This window comes from Coregonus clupeaformis, chromosome 15, assembly GCF_020615455.1.
Source record: "Coregonus clupeaformis isolate EN_2021a chromosome 15, ASM2061545v1, whole genome shotgun sequence".
NCBI lineage: Eukaryota > Metazoa > Chordata > Actinopteri > Salmoniformes > Salmonidae > Coregonus > Coregonus clupeaformis.
The window spans coordinates 19,169,468-19,189,468 of NC_059206.1; the positions used below are offsets into that span (position 1 = coordinate 19,169,468).

General features: G+C 45.6%; 1 protein-coding gene across 3 annotated transcripts in view; it reads left to right on the forward strand.

The window, feature by feature from the left end:
- nfatc3a (nuclear factor of activated T cells 3a) overlaps positions 1 to 20,001 on the forward strand; it is a 77,678-nt gene that overhangs the window by 32,925 nt on the left and 24,752 nt on the right. For 2 of the 3 annotated variants that reach the window (XM_041895330.2, XM_041895336.2), the window contains exons 3-6: positions 55 to 217; positions 15,587 to 15,786; positions 16,370 to 16,566; positions 16,748 to 16,888. In XM_041895330.2, coding sequence (XP_041751264.1) covers positions 55 to 217; positions 15,587 to 15,786; positions 16,370 to 16,566; positions 16,748 to 16,888 — 701 coding nt within the window. The remainder of the gene's footprint in view (positions 1 to 54; positions 218 to 15,586; positions 15,787 to 16,369; positions 16,567 to 16,747; positions 16,889 to 20,001) is intronic. The other variant, XM_041895331.2, reaches the window with a different exon arrangement.

Sequence of the window (20,001 nt, forward strand, 5' to 3'; positions counted from 1 at the left end):
TTGTTATCCAGACCAGCAGTACCCTTATTGTCTTATGTATTGGTTTGTCCCCAGGACCTCCTCCCTGCCCCCCCTGGACTGGCCCCTGCCCCACCAGTTTGGCCAGTACGAGCTGAAGATCGAGGTGCACCCCAAGGCCCACCACCGAGCGCACTACGAGACAGAAGGAAGCAGAGGGGCGATCAAAGCCTCATCGGGCGGTCACCCTGTTGTCAAGGTAAGACATATAGCTTATTGTAGTCTTTCCCCTAGATTGTTTTCCAGACAGGGCTCAAAGGCCCCTGGCATCAACATTGTTCATTGAAACCAATAGAAGCCAAACTGTTTTAGGCTGGGTGCAAAACAAAAGAGCTACTGAGCTAGGCGGGTGGACCTTCCTCACTAATTCACTGGCCTAGTGCATGGTCAATGAATAACCCATAGAAATCAGAATAACCAAAGTTATTACCAGCTGGTGTAACCAACCACACCTAATAACTGGCAAAACACAGGTCAAATGGCTCTTTAGGTCCTAGTGTAGGTCATGGCCAGTTTGTTGTGCCAATCTGTTAGCATGATGCCTGACTGCCCTGCATTGTGTTACATAAGGTAAACCTTTCCGAATCTAACCTATACCACCAGGGAAACTATCACCTTAGTCACGTAACCATGGTGTTGGCGTGGCAACCTGGACGCAGGAAGTAGAACTTGAGAAACTCTCTGATGTAAACTACAAAGGTAGGGCAGCTCAGTTCAGTTCAGGAGGTGACCTGCATCTATACTGACAGTGACAGACCTCATTCAGATTGATAGACAGCCCGTGCCTTGTAGAATCAGGACTGGTGCCAAGACTGGGACGGTCACAGCATGCAGTACCTCAACTGTCAATTCATCAATTTATATAGCCGTCTAGGTTACGGCAGCCAATGCTAGTGAATTAAACTACAGAGAAGTGTCTCAGTTTACCTGGTGAGCGTGTAAGTATTATCAGACAATGACCGCCCCACCCCTCCCTCTGTACAGGTAGAAAGGTAAGCTGCTGCAGCAGGCATGCCAAGCAGGGCAGGATACATCATCGGTGTCACCGTCACCGAAGCCCAATTAGTTTGTCTGTCATGTGAAACCCCTGGACACTGAGGCAGAGTGAGCCTCAGAGCTGGAGCAGTGAAACCAATAATAATATAATAGTAATATATGCCATTTAGCAAATGATTTTATCCAAAGTGACTTACAGTCATGCTTGCATACATCTTACGTATGGGTGGTCCCGGGAATTGAACCCACTACCATGGCATTACAAGTGCCATGCTCTACCAACTGAGCTACAAAGGACAAGTTCCAAAGGTGCAGACCCTGCCTAACTACAACTCAACTCCAGGCAGGCTCAAGAAAAGGCTCCCAAGTATTTGAAAGGTTTTGAATACTATTTGAACCGAGGTCTGTTACAGTACCTATGTAGCGCAACATTCCTGACCCAGGGCTCCCATTCTGTTATCCAGCTGACAACCAGAGCAGAGCCAGGCAGCGGGTGAATATTTTATGCTCATGGGACAGGGATCCTTTGTGTGGTGACTGAAGCCAGGCGGATGGCATCATGGGCCATGACCACTGTTGTGTAACCCAACAATGCCCCTGCTTGGAGTGTGTGTGTGTGCATAACCCAACAATACCCCCCTTATAGGAGCCAGGAGACGGCTTGTCATTCCAGTCCACTCCCTCAGGATAATCTTTTAGTTGGGGTTTTAATGGAACTATACGCTGGTACCCACAGCAACCCCAATGTCATACTCTAATTGAAGTGACCTTTAAGAATGTGGACCAGAGTAAGACCACAGTTTGGTCTCCAGAACCGCTCATTTGTTAAATCTTTCACTGGGGTTGTCATCATTGGTTATTTTGATGCAAATGTTGTTGACCAGTTGTTCCATACAGCATATTTTCTTAAAAACTATGCCAACTCTCATCTCAGGGCTAGTTATACAGACTGGGTCCTGTTCCTCCATCAGTCAGAGCTAATGTTGAACCATTCCAACTGCAACCCCTCCAACTGCAACACCTCATTATATCCCACCATGTGTGACGATGCATAATTTAGCTTTCAAAATGTTGAACCCATACGGGCATTGGCTGTGTTTGCCCTCATTCCTAGTCCAGAAGGGAGCTATTTGGCTATAAGATAATTTCATTCCTTCTTTTTTTTGTATCGCTCCTCGCTTTGTCTTTGTGTGTGTGTGTGTGTGTGTGTGTGTGTGTGTGTGTGTGTTTTTGTGTGTGTGTCTTGTCTTCATGTGTGTTATGGGGCACCAGACCAGTGTAACACTAGGAGCATGTGAGGATAGATGATATCATCTCTGGTCAGGCAGGTCTAGTGGTGTTGTCCTTGTTTACTAAACAGAACCTCCTCATTGTTTCTCTGTTGACACTCTGTTTCATGCCCCCTTTAACACCGTGTGACCAAGAGGCTGTCCTATTATATTTGTTTTCACAGAAACACTGTTGTTTTTATTACAACCTAAACACCTGCCTTACTGATACAGGTCCAAGACACAATGTGCTGCTAGAGTATTTACAAAAAGTCTCAGGTAAGAAGTGCTGATCTAGGACCAGGTCCCCAACGGTCCAGAAAATCGTATTCATTATGAATTCATGATGTAAAAGGCAAAACTGATCCTATATCAGTGAATATACAGCAGGCCCTGGTGAATAGGGATGAGTCATCAAGGGTCAGTCACTAGGTTAACAACAGACTGACTAACAGCCTTTTCCCTCCAGGTGTAGGTCTGTAACTAAGCCTATAGTCCCTAGCCGTAGGAGGACATTGGTCCCTCAGTGTCTCAGTGTGTCACTGCATCCTTCTGCTCTCAATGGCTCCATGGGAGCGCCAGTCTTCCTGTGGGGTCCACTGACTCAGGTGTTGGGACTCGTGATGTCATCAACTGACGCAATGACTGCCATCTGGCCGTGGTGTGGCCAGCTTCCTTTTGTGACTGTTGTGTTTGTTGTCTATATCAAGACACACACACACACACAAACACACACACCCCAGATCAAGGAGCCACAGAGCTGCTATGTCAACAGAAACAAGAGCATGACACTGGGAAGGGGTCCATGGTAGAGCCCTGCACAGGCAGGAAATTGAATCCCGAGCCCTACCCATGCCCTACCCTACCCGGGCCCGATTGCTTCTGACAAATTTAAGGCCCTGCCTGAACCCAAAATCAGAAATACATTTCTTCATGAGCTGCTCATCTTTGTCTGTTCCCCTGCTCCGTCCCTGCACTGCACTGCATCTGCTCCATGCGCTGTCTGCGTGTGTGAGTATCCATAGCAACGCCCCAGCTTGGGCTGCTCACGAGACGTGGTAGAGCTGTTAGCTAGCAACTTTTCGTTACTCTAAACTACTACCAAAACGTACGGAATATTATTATTTTCTGTGAAATAATATCTCCTGTCGACTCGGACAATGTTCTGGTTTTATATTTTATAAGAGGTTGAAGCACTTCTGACACCATGTTATGATAGTAAGATATGACTGTACAGAGACCCTGCACAGCAGAGCAGGAGGGAGCAAATGGCTCAGCTTCAAAATGTTAGTGATCAATTTAATCATTCTTGAAAATAATACCCAAGCCCGGCCCGTACCCTGGTAGATGAAAAAACTGGCCTTAACCTGATGTATAATGTTGGGGCCCTTCAGGCTCGGGTCAGGTAGCATAACCTAGAAAGGGTAAGCTGCTGCAGGGCAGGAGAAGAAGGACAGACAGGGTGTCTGAGTGTGTGTGTGTGTGCGTGCGTGTCTCCCCCTCAGCCAGCCAGCCTACATTATTCATGCTACTGTATCTGCTTTATGCTAATTGTACCGGTCCTGTTCCTGAAGCGCTTGCTGGCTTTTCCCCCTATTATCTCTCTCTTTTTCTAGACTCTCTTTGACAGAGGCCAGTTTATATGGCAGAAGCCAGCCAGGCTTTGTCTGTTGTTTTCTCTGATCACAGTGGGCCACAGATGAGCAGTTATAATGGTAGAGGTTGTGTCCCTGAGGCGGGAAGCTGTTAAAATATCCTGGTCCTCCGAACCACCTGAAAGGGAAAGGTGGACTTGTCTCTGTTTTATTTACATTTACATTTACATTTTAGTCATTTAGCAGACACTCTTATCCAGAGCGACTTACAGTTAGTGAATACATATTTTTTTGTTGTTATTTTTGTTTGTTTGTTTTATTTTATTTTTTCAAACTGGTCCCCCGTGGGAATCGAACCCACAACCCTGGCGTTGCAAACGCCATGCTCTATCAACTGAGCTACATCCCTGCCGGCCATTCCCTCCCCTACCCTGGACAACGCTAGGCCAATTGTGCGCCGCCCATGAGTCTCCCAGTCGCGGCCGGCTGCGACAGAGCCTGGATTCGAACCAGGATCTCTAGTGGCACAGCTAGCACTGCGATGCAGTGCCTTAGACCACTGCGCCACTCAGGAGACTGTTACTGTCATGATACATGCTTTTACTGCTGTATGTTGACTTGCTGCAAACCAAAGTAAAAGAAAGGCAGCTTTAAGGCATGCCACTATATAGGACTAGTACTACACTGATAATGCAGCTCACCTAGTTTGAGCAACAGGCGTTTGTTTGCTTGAGGGGCCTCATCGTAAATTAGTGGTTTTATTTTATCCCCCATATTGTGTAGTAGATTTGAAAGTTCAAGAATGGTCGCTAGCTACAGGGTCTCCTTCCCATAACCCCAAGGGTCACCAGGTTATCAGGCAGGGCAGCGTCATTTAAATGAGAGGAACATGCAAGACTAACTGATCTTATCCACACTGTGATCAAACAGCCACCAAACTGTTCCCATGGACTTACATGCACATACATCTCCTACCATAAGTTAATGAGTAATATAAGGGAGTCAAAAATGAAAAGTCTCCTCAGTCCGTGTCTCCCCCCCAAAATAAACCATAGAGTGCAACAGAAAGAAAGCCATGGGTCTGCATGTCATAACAGTAATCTTCTAACTAAAACCTACAGTAGCCAGACAAACAAAAGCGAAACAATGTGACACTGTTTACATGGCACTGTTTGGACAGAGGTGATTCATACCACTGGGTTCTGTGTGGAATGCTGCTTATTCCAGTGGATACCACGCTAGGCTATGCTAAGCTAAGCTGTTCTTATGTAAACAGCCTGGGTTATGCTAGGCTAAGCTAGGGCTTCTCCTCAGGGGCTAGCCTAACTGCTGGGCAGGCAGACCATAATTGTAAGGCACACCTGTTGCTAGGAGACGGGTAAGTCCAAAGCCTCTGGCTTAGGAATCTGTGTGCGTATTTAACCGGCCTAATTGTGCGCTTGCTGCTTCGACACAAAGAGAAGGAGATCCACAGTGTTACACAGTGGGCCATGGATACAGGGAAACACGCATGCAGGCAGGATACACACACACACACATGTACACACACACACACACGTACACACACACACACACGTACGTACACACACACATACACATACACACTTTTACAGTATTATTAGGTAAAAGGCTTCTGTAAACAAAAACATTAAGGCTAAGTTTCTAAATATAACATGTTTTATATTGCAGCCCTTGCATTTAGTCTTTAATGTTCAGCCTTTTTAATAACTCTTAATGAGGCCATGGTGTCCGATAATGGGATTTGAAAGGCAAGATGGGCTGAGGCTGTCCAAGAGCGCATTATGTTTCCCTCTCTGGCCACACAGAATGATTGTGATACATCACGAACCCCCTCTCTGACTACCAGCGACTAGCTGTGGTTCTATTTCTATACAACATAACCATCAGCTTTTGTCACATAATAAAGCATGTGCCTTGCTGCGTTGTCACTTTTCTACACCAGTGCTCCTCTGCTCCACTGTGTGTAGTCTTTATTCCTCTGTGTTGTTGTGGCATGCCTTTGTTGACTCTTTCAATAGGTGTGGATGTGTAATAAAGAGGGAGACATGCGACACTCTCCTCCTCTCCTCTCCTCTCCTCTCCTCTCCTCTCCTCTCCTCTCCTCTCCTCTCCTCTCCTCTCCTCTCCTCTCCTCTCCTCTCCTCTCCTCTCCTCTGCTCTGCTCTGCTCTGCTCTGCTCTGCTCTGCTCTGCTCTGCTCTGCAGTTTGCACTGTGTGAACCGACCGGAGCTGTTGTCCTGCCCCAGGCTCTATTTGATGTAAACATGATGTAGGCTGTGAGGCTCCGCTCTCATTTCATGTAATCAGGGTTAGTGTACAGTGAGGGAACTGGGGGTGGGAGAGAGAGAGAGCGAGAGAGTAATGTTTACTGTTCATTTTTTATTGTTTATTTCACTTTTATTTATTTCACTTGCTTTGGCAATGTAAACATATGTTTCCCATGGAGAGAGAGGGGGAGGGGGAGAGAGACCTTCAGCTTTAAGTAGAGGGGAGAGGGAAAGGGGAAAGAGAGACTGAGCTTTGAGCAGACCTGCAGAACCATATACTAGCTGAGGATGCAGTAGACGTTGCTCTGCTCTGTGTGTGTATATTGACCTTGTTTAAACAAACGGCTGTCTGGGCCCTGGTGTGCTGGCTACAGGCCTGTATGTGAACAGGGCTGTGCGCGTCCGTGGGCCCAGACACCACTGGACGTCATGGGCCAGAAGCCGCCCATGACCTTGACCACCGCTGTTCCCGCTCCTACATCTCTCTCTCTCTCACACACTCACACACACACACACACACACACACACACACACACACACACACACACACACACACACACACACACACACACACACACACACACACACACACACACTCACCCTCTAAGGGCTGTAGTTTACACCAGTGTGAGAATGCACTCATATATACACACACTCAAATACACATGCACAGAGCCTTGCCATGGCAACACCAGAGAAACACAGGGAAACAACTTGGCAGAGGCATGCGCCTAAAGAAAGTGTTGTGTTACAATAGGGAGGGAGGTAGAGGGTCGGAGCTGAAGGGGGTGTGGAGGAAAGGGGAGGGAGGGTGGATTTAGGCATGATGAAACATGCCGCTCTCACTGTGAAGTTTGGCGGGCTACGCTTCTGTTGGTGGGACTTCGCCCAGCCCTAGCCCTAGCCCCAACCCAACCCAACCCAACCCAACCCATCCCTCAACACTTGTGTTTTGCCTTTTCATTTTTGCAAATGTCAAACATTTGAGACCGGGGCTGTTTTTAAATTTCTCCTTGTTGCATGTCACCCTCTTCTCTCCGGGCCCCGCTGGCCAGGCTGTTTTCTCTTCTAATACTGGATCAGTGGAACAGATGCCACTGAGAACCAAAATAAGCCTCTTTATTTAGGCCTGAATCTGTAACGGTATCCAGCAGTTTTATATTTAGGTAACCTAGCAGGCAGCCTATGGTTGTGTTCCAAATGGCATTATAGTCCCTACATAGCGACATGCTTTCGACCAGAGCCCTGGTTGAAAGTAGTGCACTTACTGCACTATGTAGGGAATAGGGTGCCTTTTGGGATGCAGACCTATATCCAGCAGCAGCAGTGCGGTGTGTGTCAGACATGTGACTGGTATTAATGTCAGCAGGTTTAATATGACTACTGATTGACATGATCCATCAGGTCTTATTGACCATCTGGTCCCAGAGGATTTGAGGAGGTTAAGAAAGTGCAGAGACCACCCTCCCATAGTATTTCACACCAACCATGGATTTGGTGGGGGATGTGAGGCGAGGAATGTGAAACAAGCAGGCAGAGGGTGCGTGTGTGTGTGTGTGCATGCATGTGTGTGTCTACTCTGCGTGTGTCTACGTGTGTGTGTGTGTATTTTTTGCTTATTCGCCCTCGCATGTGTTATGTGTTTACATAACACTTTGCGCATTACAGTATTTGGAAAGGTGTAGCCTAGCCTTGCTATGATGTTGGGACTGAAAGGTGTAGCCTAGCCTTGCTATGATGTTGGGACTGAAAGGTGTAGCCTAGCCTTGCTATGATGTTGGGACTGAAAGGTGTAGCCTAGCCTTGCTATGATATTGGGACTGAAAGGTGTAGCCTAGCCTTGCTATGATGTTGGGACTGAAAGGTGTAGCCTAGCCTTGCTATGATGTTGGGACTGAAAGGTGTAGCCTAGCCTTGCTATGATGTTGGTACTGAAAGGTGTAGCCTAGCCTTGCTATGATGTTGGGACTGAAAGGTGTAGCCTTGCTATGATGTTGGGACTGAAAGGTGTAGCCTAGCCTTGCTATGATGTTGGGACTGAAAGGTGTAGCCTAGCCTTGCTATGATGTTGGGACTGAAAGGTGTAGCCTAGCCTTGCTATGATGTTGGGACTGAAAAACGGAAACCGCAAAGAAAATAGTTATTTTGGATGTAGCTTTAAATGTCAGATGTTGCTAAATTAGTCGGCTCTGTCTTCTGTTTCTGTTCTGTTTGACAGTGTGGTGTTGACTCACTGGGAGTGCTGAAGTAGGTATTTTTCAGACCCTAATCAGTTTTACTTCCTGTATTATTTCATTTGACAATATGGTGGCTCGCTACCAGACCTGAGCCTCGTGTTGTAGACTCTAGAGACTGAGAGGCCTTTGTGTAGTAGGAGATCTTTACAGAAAGTTCTACTCAAGGATGAGCTGCACGTGTTCAAAGTATTTTATGTGTTCAAAGTAGTTTGTTTAGAGACGCGAAAAGCACCACAGCGCGAAACATGGTTTCACAAAACAATAACAATACTTGATTTCTGACCACGTTTCGTGCTGTAGTGCTTTTCACGTCCCTCCCTCCCCCCTCTCTCTCTCTTCCTCCCCCCCCGCGCTGTCACAGTTTCACAGAAACATCAAGTCGCTAAATGATGTCTGGAACACACATGGTGTGCTGTGAACAGTGAATGAACATTACAACGCCACACACACACACACACACACACACTCCCTCAGTCTGTCTGCACTCACTTCCATAGTCCGCTTTCCATATCTATACTAGTAATGACAGACCGGAAGGCACCCATAAAACCAAGCCTAATGACTTTGAGCTTTTTGAAAGTAGGATTAAGGTTTTGTTTACAACCACAGGTTATTGTAATGATAATATAGATGGATAATTATCACTAGTTAGTTATTAGATGTATTTCACGTTGATATGGTTCTCTAGGGCTTGAGGATGACCCCATAATAGAGGGATATTATACAGGATGTAATGTTGATCGTATAAACAACTTTCAGCCCATCTTAATATATTAAATTGCCCAAAAAGCTTTTTTGACATTTTGAGTTGCAGTCAGAGTCCGCACATCCATTGTCTCAGAGATTCGTTGCACTCTATTTCTTACGAGGCTTTACATTTCTGCTAGTCTCACCCGGTACCCTACAAAGACTAAACCAGTAGGGACAATGTTAGTGACTTCCACTATAAAGAGTAGGCCTGTAGGGACAACATTAATAACACTAGAACAGCTGTGTTTCTGTACTCAGGTAGGGTTAAATCAATGCTAGTTCTCCTATTTGCAGCTGTAAGAGGCCATTAGTGCACCTCTCTTCCTCTCTTTAAAAGCTCTGAAGAACTAATCCATTACTAGGCTGGACTGTTCACCAACCCTGTCCGCTCATCAGGATGCCAATGTGTTGTGGATGCCACAGGCCCTATCCCTGACTCTGGCTTTGTTTCGATGGGCGAAATGGCACTGCCTCTGAGGCTGATTGTCCGAAGTGTGAGTGTGTGTGCGTATGTGTGTTAGGAGTGGGCGATATACCGGTTTGATAGTAAAAACCGGTATTGTGCCGCGCCATGATATGGATTTAGCAATATCATGGATACCGCGATTTATTCAGAATTCATAAATTCGAATTTTGCATCAATATTTTTTTGTTCCAAATTTCAACTGAGTGATAGTACTAAGTAGCTACATCTTTTTTTTTTTTTTTTATCCAACCTTTCTTGGTTCTTACGAATAAAAGAATGTATGTTAATATGTTGACCTATTTTTATGAGCGCACGTCGCATGCACTTGTTGCACGCATGTAGTGCTAGCAACAAAGAAGTGTGCAGGCAGCTGCAGTTAGGAGGCAGGTTAACTATTGGGGGAAAACTTTACAATCCAGGATGAGCGAAAACACAGAAATTGATGTTGCTCAAGAGCAGGAGGATAAATTGGTTAAGAAGAAAGGGGGGCACCTCTGTTGTTTGGAACTGGTTTGGCTTTAAAATCTCCGACCCCGACCAAAACACTACCCTATGCAAGTTGTGTCGTCGTGTTGTCTTAGCAAAAGGTGGAAACACGACCAACCTGTTCAATCACTTAAAAAACATACATGTCCGTGAGTATGAACAATGCACCAGAATGCGTGAGACAGTAAGCCCAGGAGCTCGCCCGAAGACAAGCCAGACTCGCACTCAACAATCAATTATATCATCATTTGCTGCCGGTACTTGCTATGAGAAGACGAGCAAAAAATGGATAGACATCACAGCTGCGATTACAAATCACATAGCGAAGGACATGGTACCGATTCAAACTGTGGAGAAAGAGGGGTTCAGAAAGTTGATTCAAACTCTGGACCCAAGATATGAGATCCCGAGCCGCAAATATTTTAGCCAAAAATGCCTGCCACAGCTTTACACAGAATGCTGGGACAGAGTTTACAGTGAGATAAATAACATTCCATTCTTCTCCACTACTGCCGATCTATGGTCAAGTCGTACCACAGAACCTTATATAAGCCTCACAATCCATTACATAGACGGTGACTGGAAACTGAAAAGTAAGTGCCTACAGACGTCTTATTTCCCAGACGACCACACCGGGGAAATAATTGCAGGTGGGCTGAGGGACATACTGTCGTCCTGGGGATTAAAAGAGTCGCGTCAAGTTTGTATGACGACCGACAGCGGATCGAACATGATCAAGGCATTGCAGCTGAACAAGTGGGCAAACCTTGGATGTTTCGGACACAGGCTGCACAATGCTATTGGTAAGTTTCAGGACTGTAGCCTAGGCCTACCCTGTATGATGCTTATTATTAAGAAAAAATACAGCTCACATCAGCCATGTACCGTAGGCTAAATCTAAGCACATCAGATTTGTAAAATGTGTAACAGTTGAATGTAAATGCCGTAAATCCTCAAACAAAGATTAAAAGTTATATTGTATTGTGATTTCTATATAAAAATGCATTATTATTAATTATTATTGTATTGTGATTCGATTATTTTTCACCCTATTATTTTGATTTCTTATTCCCAATTTCCAGAGAGGAGTGTCCAAAACGCTCCCGGGCCACAGGGGTGTGCGATTTCCCGGGCCACAGGGGTTTGCAAAAAGGTGGTTAGCACGTTCTCATACAGCTGGAAAAAGCAGAAGGCCCTGATGACAGCACAGAATGAACTAAGCCTGCCCCTGCACAAGCTCATCACAGAATCTCCGACAAGGTGGGGATCTCGTCTGAAAATGATGGAAAGAGTCCTGGAGCAGGAAAAGGCCATTACACAGGTCCTGGCAGGGGACAAAAGACACGGCACCTTGTACCTACCTGGCAAGACATCCAGGTCTTGGAATCAGTCACAGCAGCACTGAAGCCACTCCAGGACTTTACAGATGCCCTGTCAGGAGAAGCGTATGTGAGCGTGTCCTATTTGAAGCCTGTCATCAATCTGTTAAATGCAGAGGTTCTAAATCTGAGCAAGGACGATACAGAACTGACCAAAGAGATCAAGATCAAGGTTCTTGATTACTTGAATAACAAGTACACTGACCCTGCAACAGATGAGCTGCTCTCCATGGCTACCTTTCTAGATCCAAGGTTCAAGACCAGGTACATGTCCGCTGAGAAACTGGAGGACATTAAGGTATTTATTCATTTGTTCTTGTTTTATTGCTTCAAATGTAAAGCACTTTGGGCTGCATTTTATGTATGAAAGGTGCTATACAAATAAAGTTTAATTATTTTCATTTTTTAAGGTGAGAGCTGCCTCAGAGACCGAAGCCCTCCTGGTGGAGAACACAGCCCTGGGAAAATCGTCTCTTGCAGAGGATCACACTGACAGGGAGAAAGAAGCTTCCACTGCTCATCAATCAGGCAAGAAGCCCAAGAAGAGCCTTGGGAGCTTCTTTAAGCAGACCAGCAGTGCACCTGCCTCATGTTCAGAGAGGCAGATCATTGAGCAAGAGCTGAATAGCTACATTCTGGCAACGGCAGCAGACAGCGAGTCTGATCCTTTGGAGTGGTGGCGATTTCACGGATCTAATTTTCCACGTGTGAGTTGTCTGGCAAAGAAATACTTATGCATCCCTGCCACAAGTGCCCCCTCTGAGAGGGCATTCAGCACTGGGGGGCAATGTGGTGACATGTCACAGGGCAGCACTAAAGCCAGAAACAGTCAACATGCTGGTATTCCTGGCACGGAACTTGTGAAGAAAGTTCTAGTGAAGATTTGTTGATATTGTTGATAATTGATGGTTGAGGCTTGAAAGGTTTAGTTTCAAACGGTTAGTTTTTTACATATCTACGGACCGTAGCCAAAACAAACACACGTATTTGAATTTGTAATTACCTTATTTTCTTTATCTCCTGTTATTTTTTATTTAATTTTACTTAATATCTAATTTATATATATATATATATATATAGGCCTACCTACCTCATGTTTACGGAATGCATGTTTGCACAATACAAATAAAAACTTTTCAGGTCCATACGGTCCAATGCCTCACTCTTTCTGGTTATATAAGGTTCAAATACATATTTTTCCTTAACTAATATAATTTAACCAAGAAGGGATATTAAAATGTGATTCATATTTTTTTACGTCATATATCGTGATATCATATCGATATCGTCTGGACAGTGGAAAATATCGTGATATGAATTTTAGCTCATATCGCCCACCCCTAATGTGTGTCACAGCGAGACAGGGATGTGACCTCGCACACTTCGTCCCGGCCATCCAAAAGCCTCTTAGCGTAGTCAGGGCAGTGTCAGGGAGGAGTCAGATGGTCTCCTAGGTATCAGCCTGTAGCCCGTAGGCCCAACAGGAGCAGGCTTAGAGGGCACACACACTTCCAAGACATCCAGCTAGGAATGACTTTAGGGGGCTTTTCCTGTCCCTTTAAGTTCTAACCGAAGCCTGTGTGTGGCCCTCTGCCATGTGCTCTTATGTGCTCTTTACTTAAAGGCCATGTGCCATTGTTCTAATGCATGCAATAACAGATCAACACACTTTGGTTTTTGTTCATTAAAGCAGTGGGTGCCTTTGATTAGTAAGCACCCAGTACTTCAGCATGAACAATACATTGTGGAACTGGAAATTCTAACTGAGACAAATTGTCCAGTACCACATCAACCTTGAATTGAAATTGGAAGCAGGCCTACTGCTCAGCTGTAAGGTGTTTGCCGTGTGTTGAAAGATTAAGAATCAAGAATGAAGTCCAAATGAAACAGAACAGGTGTAATCACTCATACTCTGTGTAAAGGTCTCCATGTGTTGCTGGTGCTTTCCTAGATGTGCCTGCCTGTATAAATAGGTGGAGCTGCAAAGCAGAGAGGAGAGTGACCTAACCTGGTTGAGTTGAGCCAGGCAGGGCTGCAGTGGGCAGCTGCTGGGCTTGTTTTATTATTATTTTAATTTTTTTTGCCAGCCACCCTGAAGATGAATTAACCAGCCAGACCAGACCAGCCGGGTGTTGTAACCTGTAACTAGGCCTATGAGGAGCCAGGTCATCCTAAACCCTGCCCCCTTCTCACACACACACACACACACACACACACACACACACATATACGTACACACACAGTGGTTAGAGGTCAGGGAGAGGGGGTGGGTTAGTGTTCACTGCGTAAACAAGGCCCCTGACCAGCATCGTCTTGCAGACGTTGTGTCTCGGCTACCTCACCTCCCTACCCCTGTCCAGAACACTGAGGCTTTAAGCTAATTAGAACCCTGCTCCTGTCTTCAGTGTTATGGTAGTAGAGGTGTAGAGGTCTTTACCACCCTGATACCCAGGGGACTCGTCTTCTCTCCCAGACCTCTAAACACAACACATCGTTTCCACTGGCTCTGTCTGACCCCAACAGGCCCCCATACCTCTATTCTGACCCCGCTGGATCCCATCTATGTGTTTTAGTCAGAGAGAAAATAGTCTGAAAATTAAATAAAAACCAATGGAGTGTCTGGTAGGATCTCTCCCCCCTAAGCGGGTACACACCACCACAGTGCAGCTTTCAGTTGGAGATGGAAAGGAAAAGGAAGTCCAATAATTGGTTTCAGAGAAAGTAAATATTTTGAAACCAAGCTGCATGTGATTTTTAGTGGTTGGTGTTTCTCAGGTACACTTGTTTCCATCCAGACCATAATTTCACTGTTTTGGCTGCTGTTGCTCTGGGAACCAACCGCATAATGACAACTCCCACCCTCAAACCCCCCTCTCCTTTCTTTTCTCTCTTTTTCTCCTTCCCTCCTTCCACACCTGAACTTTTTCTCTCTTTTCCCAAACGGTAATGCCGGTGTGTGTGTGTGTGTGTGTGTGTGTGTGTGTGTGTGTGTGTGTGTGATGCAGGGTGGGGAGCAGGGTTCACCCTCCAGCTGCAGTGGGGCCAGGGGTTGGCTGGGTCGGGGAGGTGTGTCGGGGGGAGGTGGTGGGTGGAAGTGGTGGTGGAGGGGGTACCATCCTGCCGGCACGGCCCCTGCCAAGCACAACATTCCTAACAGTAGTGGGATTGTGTGGCCGGTGTTTTCTCTGTCCCTCTGAGGAGAGGATGGAGGAGAGGGCCTCTCACCTGCATGGCAGGCTGGTGGCCATTTTGGTTCCTGAAAGAGCCAAGGAGGAGAGCGGCTGCCCAGGGCTCAGGCCAAGCTGGCACTGGCATCACAGCTGGATCAGGGTCATGGGCGTTGGTTGGCAATTTCACTGACAGGTTTAGTCTAGAACCCAAAACCGCAGCTTCACCAATAAAAGTTGCTTTAAAAGGTGCACGGTAGACCACACAGAATGAGTTGAAGATCATATCCGTGGTGACTTGTTTTTCCAAGCTTGCACTCCATTCAGTAAAGTTGTAGGCACATTTTTTCTGGTACTGTGGTGCACCAAAGTATGTCTTTCAAGATTATAATTTTTTTCACTCACTGTTCTTTCTCCTTTCGCTCTCGTGTTTTGAAAACGTGTCTCCTCGTTTTTTGGCTTGGTCTTTTTGGGTAGCTACGACCTGTTGGGGGTTTGTCTCGGAACTGGACTAAGGTCGGAGATGGTGGTTCCTCTGCAGAAGGGATTTTGGAGGTAATTGTGCACATGCAGGTTGGGATCCCTATTAAGACAGAGTAGATGGGGGAAATGATAAGGGTCTTTAGTTAGAGGAGGAGAACGTGCGTATGTGTGTGTGTGTGTGTTGACCTGGTTGGAGGCCAAGCCGATAGATCCAGATGAATCTCCAGAGATCCTGCCAGAAATGTCTGACTTACTGGGGTTTTCACTTGAACGTTTCAAGCTGACATTTAGGCTAGACTCGCTCCAGAAAAGAGAAAAGTGGGCATTGGGAAGCAAAGGAAATGTGCAGATTGTCCTGGAAGTGCGATGCTCATATGGACTCTATCTACATACTCATGTCTTTGTTTTAATTATTTACCCCCCCCTTCCCTCCATATCTCTGTCTTGTCTCAGCTGATGGGCTACAACGAGAAGCCTGTCAACCTACAGATGTTCATCGGCACGGCAGACGACCGCTACCTCAGACCTCACGCCTTCTACCAGATGCATCGGATTACTGGGAAAACGGTGGCCACTGCCAGCCAGGAGATCATCATCTCCAGCACCAAAGTTCTCGAAATTCCTCTGCTTCCCGAAAACAATATGTCCGCCAGGTGGGTGTCATGGTCGCTCAAGGATGACATTACTCAGAGGAAGACCCTGAGAGTGTAAAAATAACAGTTCATGCAGGATCGTAATATCCAGACATACACACACACACACACACACACACACACACACACATACACACACATACATACATACATACATACATACATACATACATACATACATACACACGCTAGGGATTTTATTAGTCTTAATTCAAACCAACAGGAGGGTTAAGTTCAGCAGGAAAATGAGAATTTCCTACCAAGCAGAATATGCTTCTAATACACTTTATTTCCATATTTATGGATTTACATTGACCACAGTATATATTTAGGCTTTTATTTCGAAGGCTCTGGTTTTTCCTTTATAATCTGAATTCCGAGCTGTTTTGTCTTAGATTTGATGTTTCCCCTCATAGCTGTAGCATTAATAAATCATATTTACTGCATTTGCACTTTGTAATTTGACTCAGATGTATATTATTTTCACAATATGATGGCAAAGGTTTATTATGGCATTCATTCAGCCTTCCATTCAGCCTAATTAATTTCTTAATTGATACCCAATCGGGGGTGTGTTGCTTAGCTCCCCTCCCTATCTCTCTTGCAGTATTGACTGTGCTGGCATCCTGAAGCTGCGGAACTCGGACATTGAGCTGCGGAAGGGGGAGACGGATATTGGGCGGAAGAACACGCGTGTGCGAGTGGTGTTTCGTGTTCACATCCCCCAGACCAATGGGAAGGTTCTCTCTCTACAGGCTGCATCCATCCCCGTAGAGTGTTGTGAGTGTCCAGATCCTGTTCAGATGCGCACACACACACATACACACACATACACACACACACACAGCCCTTTTCTCTCTCACTCACTCATCTCTCTTTTTCTCTGTCTCTTACTATCTTTCTCATATGTACATTGCTGCCTATGTAAACCCCTCTCCTCTGCTCTCCTCTTTCCTCCCAGCCCAGCGTTCGGCCCAGGAGCTTCCCCAGGTAGAGAAGGCCAGTCTGACCAGCTCTCTGGTCAGCGGGGGAGAGGAGATAGTCATCACAGGATCCAACTTCTTCCCCGAATCAAAGGTCATATTCCTGGAGAAGGGCCCTGGTAAGAGATTTGTACACACAGCGTCTCACACACGGGGGAAGTCCTTGGGGACATCCTTGCTGAGGATTGTGATTGTTTTTCTTGATTATTTGTATTATATTGTATTTTACTTTATTTAGTATATTGTGTATACAGTATGCAGGGCTCCCTTGTAAAAGAGACGTTGGTCTCCATGGTAAAATAAGTAAAGATAAATATTGCTGACCCACAAGCTGACTCATAATTCACATTGTCGAACAGTCCAAAGGATCAGGACAGATTATTTTTTAAATTGTCCTCTTGCCACAATGGTCTTATATCAGATATATAATACTGTTTAGTTAATCCAAATTAAACAGCTCAAAGAATATCCACAGTAGCAAATACTCTGTAGTTTGGATCCAGTGAGTTGACCCAAGATCTGTGTTGATTTGGGTACTGTAGCTCCATGTTAACGTAACCATTGTTGGGTAGAGAACAACGGGAGTGTAAGGAAGGACCCTTCTCAACATGCTCTGGATAGAACGTCACCATCACCAATCACCTCTTGCAACTTAGAGTTCAAACAGGTTCCAATAGCTGATTTACTGACAGCGGAGGAAGAGTCAGACCCAACTAGATAGAAACACCTGGGAAAAGAACAGTCACATGCCTCCTACAGCCCTGGGGAGCGTTCCACACCATGCTGCTATCCCGCCCACTAGCACTGCTCTACTATTTAAAGCACCTCTCTTTTTCTGTCATCCATGGAATGTTACTACTGAGTTATGTGTTACAATACACACATAGCTCAAGAGCAAGAGCCACTAATAACGGATCTCTATCTCTTTTCTGATTGTATCTGTCCGTCCCAAGAGATAGATAGGTAGCGTATCTGGCTGCTGCTACTGACTGAAACACAGGTCATCACACACCCACACAGTACAATCTACTGCTTACACCTGGCTCTTCAGTCTCTAGTCTTTATCAGTGTTAATATGTAGCCCTGCCCTGTTCAGTGTTGTAACTTAAGAAGAGAGAGTCTCTCTGAGTGTGGTCGGTCCTTCTACTCATACTGGACCTCTTCACTAATCGCTTGGGTTGAACTTAACTTATAACAACCCACTGTTTAGCCTCTCTCCCTCCTCTAACTCTCTCAATAATAAAACACAAGGATGGGCGGGTTCCAGGATGGAAACTGTGAAAGGGTGACCGCATTCTGTGAACCAGTCCCTGCCTGCCCATGTAGCTTTGTGAAAGAGGCCAAACTGAATCAAGTTCAAACACGGAGGAGAGTCAAGGGTGCTGTTACTTACTGACTAAGATACATTATTTTGAGAAATTGAGTGGAAACCTTTACCCTAGGAGTGGAAACCTTTACCCTAGGAGTGGAGAGTTTAACCTAGGAGTGGAGTGGAGGAAACTTGGGCCCCGCAAACATGATGTGTGTGTGTTTTGAGGTTGAAAGAGAGAGATAATGAATGATCTGGTTTGTATAAATTGTCCCTCATCACGGCTAATCCAGCCGCTTATTGCAGACCATGCCTGATTGGAGGGAGCGAATGGAGGGATGGAATAAAGACAGGAGAGGAAGAGAGTAGAAATGACAGAGTTTTCCACCTCCTCCTTCCATAAACAGAGTACAACAGTGGAATCACGTTGAGCGTAAAATACAGGTTTATTGTGGTTAGTTAGTTAATGCATAGTCAGTGTTTCCCCTAGGATTCTTTTCAGCAATGGTGGCAGAGTTGGGGGGGATGGGGTCTAGCGGGAGCTGGGTCTTCCTGCGGGGGGGTAGGGTGGGGTCTTCCTGGGGCATATATAAAAATAAATGCAGTGGAAGCGCCGCTGCTAAATGCACATAAGAGGAGGGGAGGGTTCGGTAACAGGGATCCCTAGCTCCAGGCACCAGTTCATAAGAAGTACTACATTACTGTTTATGGAATCTCTACTGGCCTCTTTACTGGACTCTCTTCTTGACTTGTTATATTCCCATTTTTAAAGATGATAAAAGTCACTTTGAATAGAAAAGTTTGCTAAATTACCATATTGTTTTTATTACAAGCAGTAATGGAGGTATTTTAGTGAGTTGGTTGACTGTTAGTTAGGTCAATGGACTTGACTGCACTGCAGTGAGGATAGGGGAGGAGGGGGAGAGGTAGTTGAGGTGAGGAAGGGGAAGTTAGCCATGAGGATGCAGGCAGGCTAGCTACAGCAGGTCTGTCAGTGTGAGGTCTGGTCTTTGGCTCGCTCGCTCATCACCTCTTAATGCTAGGAAAAGCAGAAAGGGCCTTTCCATCTGTCCAGATGAAACAGGATAATATCCAATGGCTTCATGCTGACTTCTATCACTTTATTACCTGCTCGGAGGGAGGGAAGTATGGCTCAGAGGAAGGGGAATATGAAAAATGCATTATTATTCTGAGGGAAAAAACATATTATTTGACCAGAGTGAACCTCATCAAACAGAGAAAAGGGGTCCCTAGTTGGACTGACTGACTGCCTGACTGACTCTACTGGCTGACTGACTCTACTGACTATACTGACTGACTGACTCTACTGACTACTGGTTGACTGACTCTACTGACTGACTGACTCTACTGATTCTACTGGCTGGCTGACTCTACTGACTATACTGAATGACTGACTCTTCTGATTCTACTGGCTAACTGACTCTACTGGCTGACTGACTCTACTGACTATACTGAATGACTGACTCTTCTGATTCTACTGGCTAACTGACTATACTGACTGACTGACTCTACTGACTATACTGACTGACTGACTCTACTGATTCTACTGGCTGTCTGACTACTGACTATACTGACTGACTGACTCTACTGATTCTACTTGACTATACTGACTGACTACTGATTCTACTGGCTGTCTGACTCTACTGATTCTACTGGCTGTCTGACTCTACTGACTATACTGACTGACTGACTCTACTGATTCTACTTGACTATACTGACTGACTACTGATTCTACTGGCTGTCTGACTCTACTGATTCTACTGGCTGTCTGACTCTACTGATTCTACTGGCTGTCTGACTCTACTGATTCTACTGGCTGTCTGACTCTACTGATTCTACTGGCTGTCTGACTCTACTGATTCTACTGGCTGTCTGACTCTACTGATTCTACTGGCTGTCTGA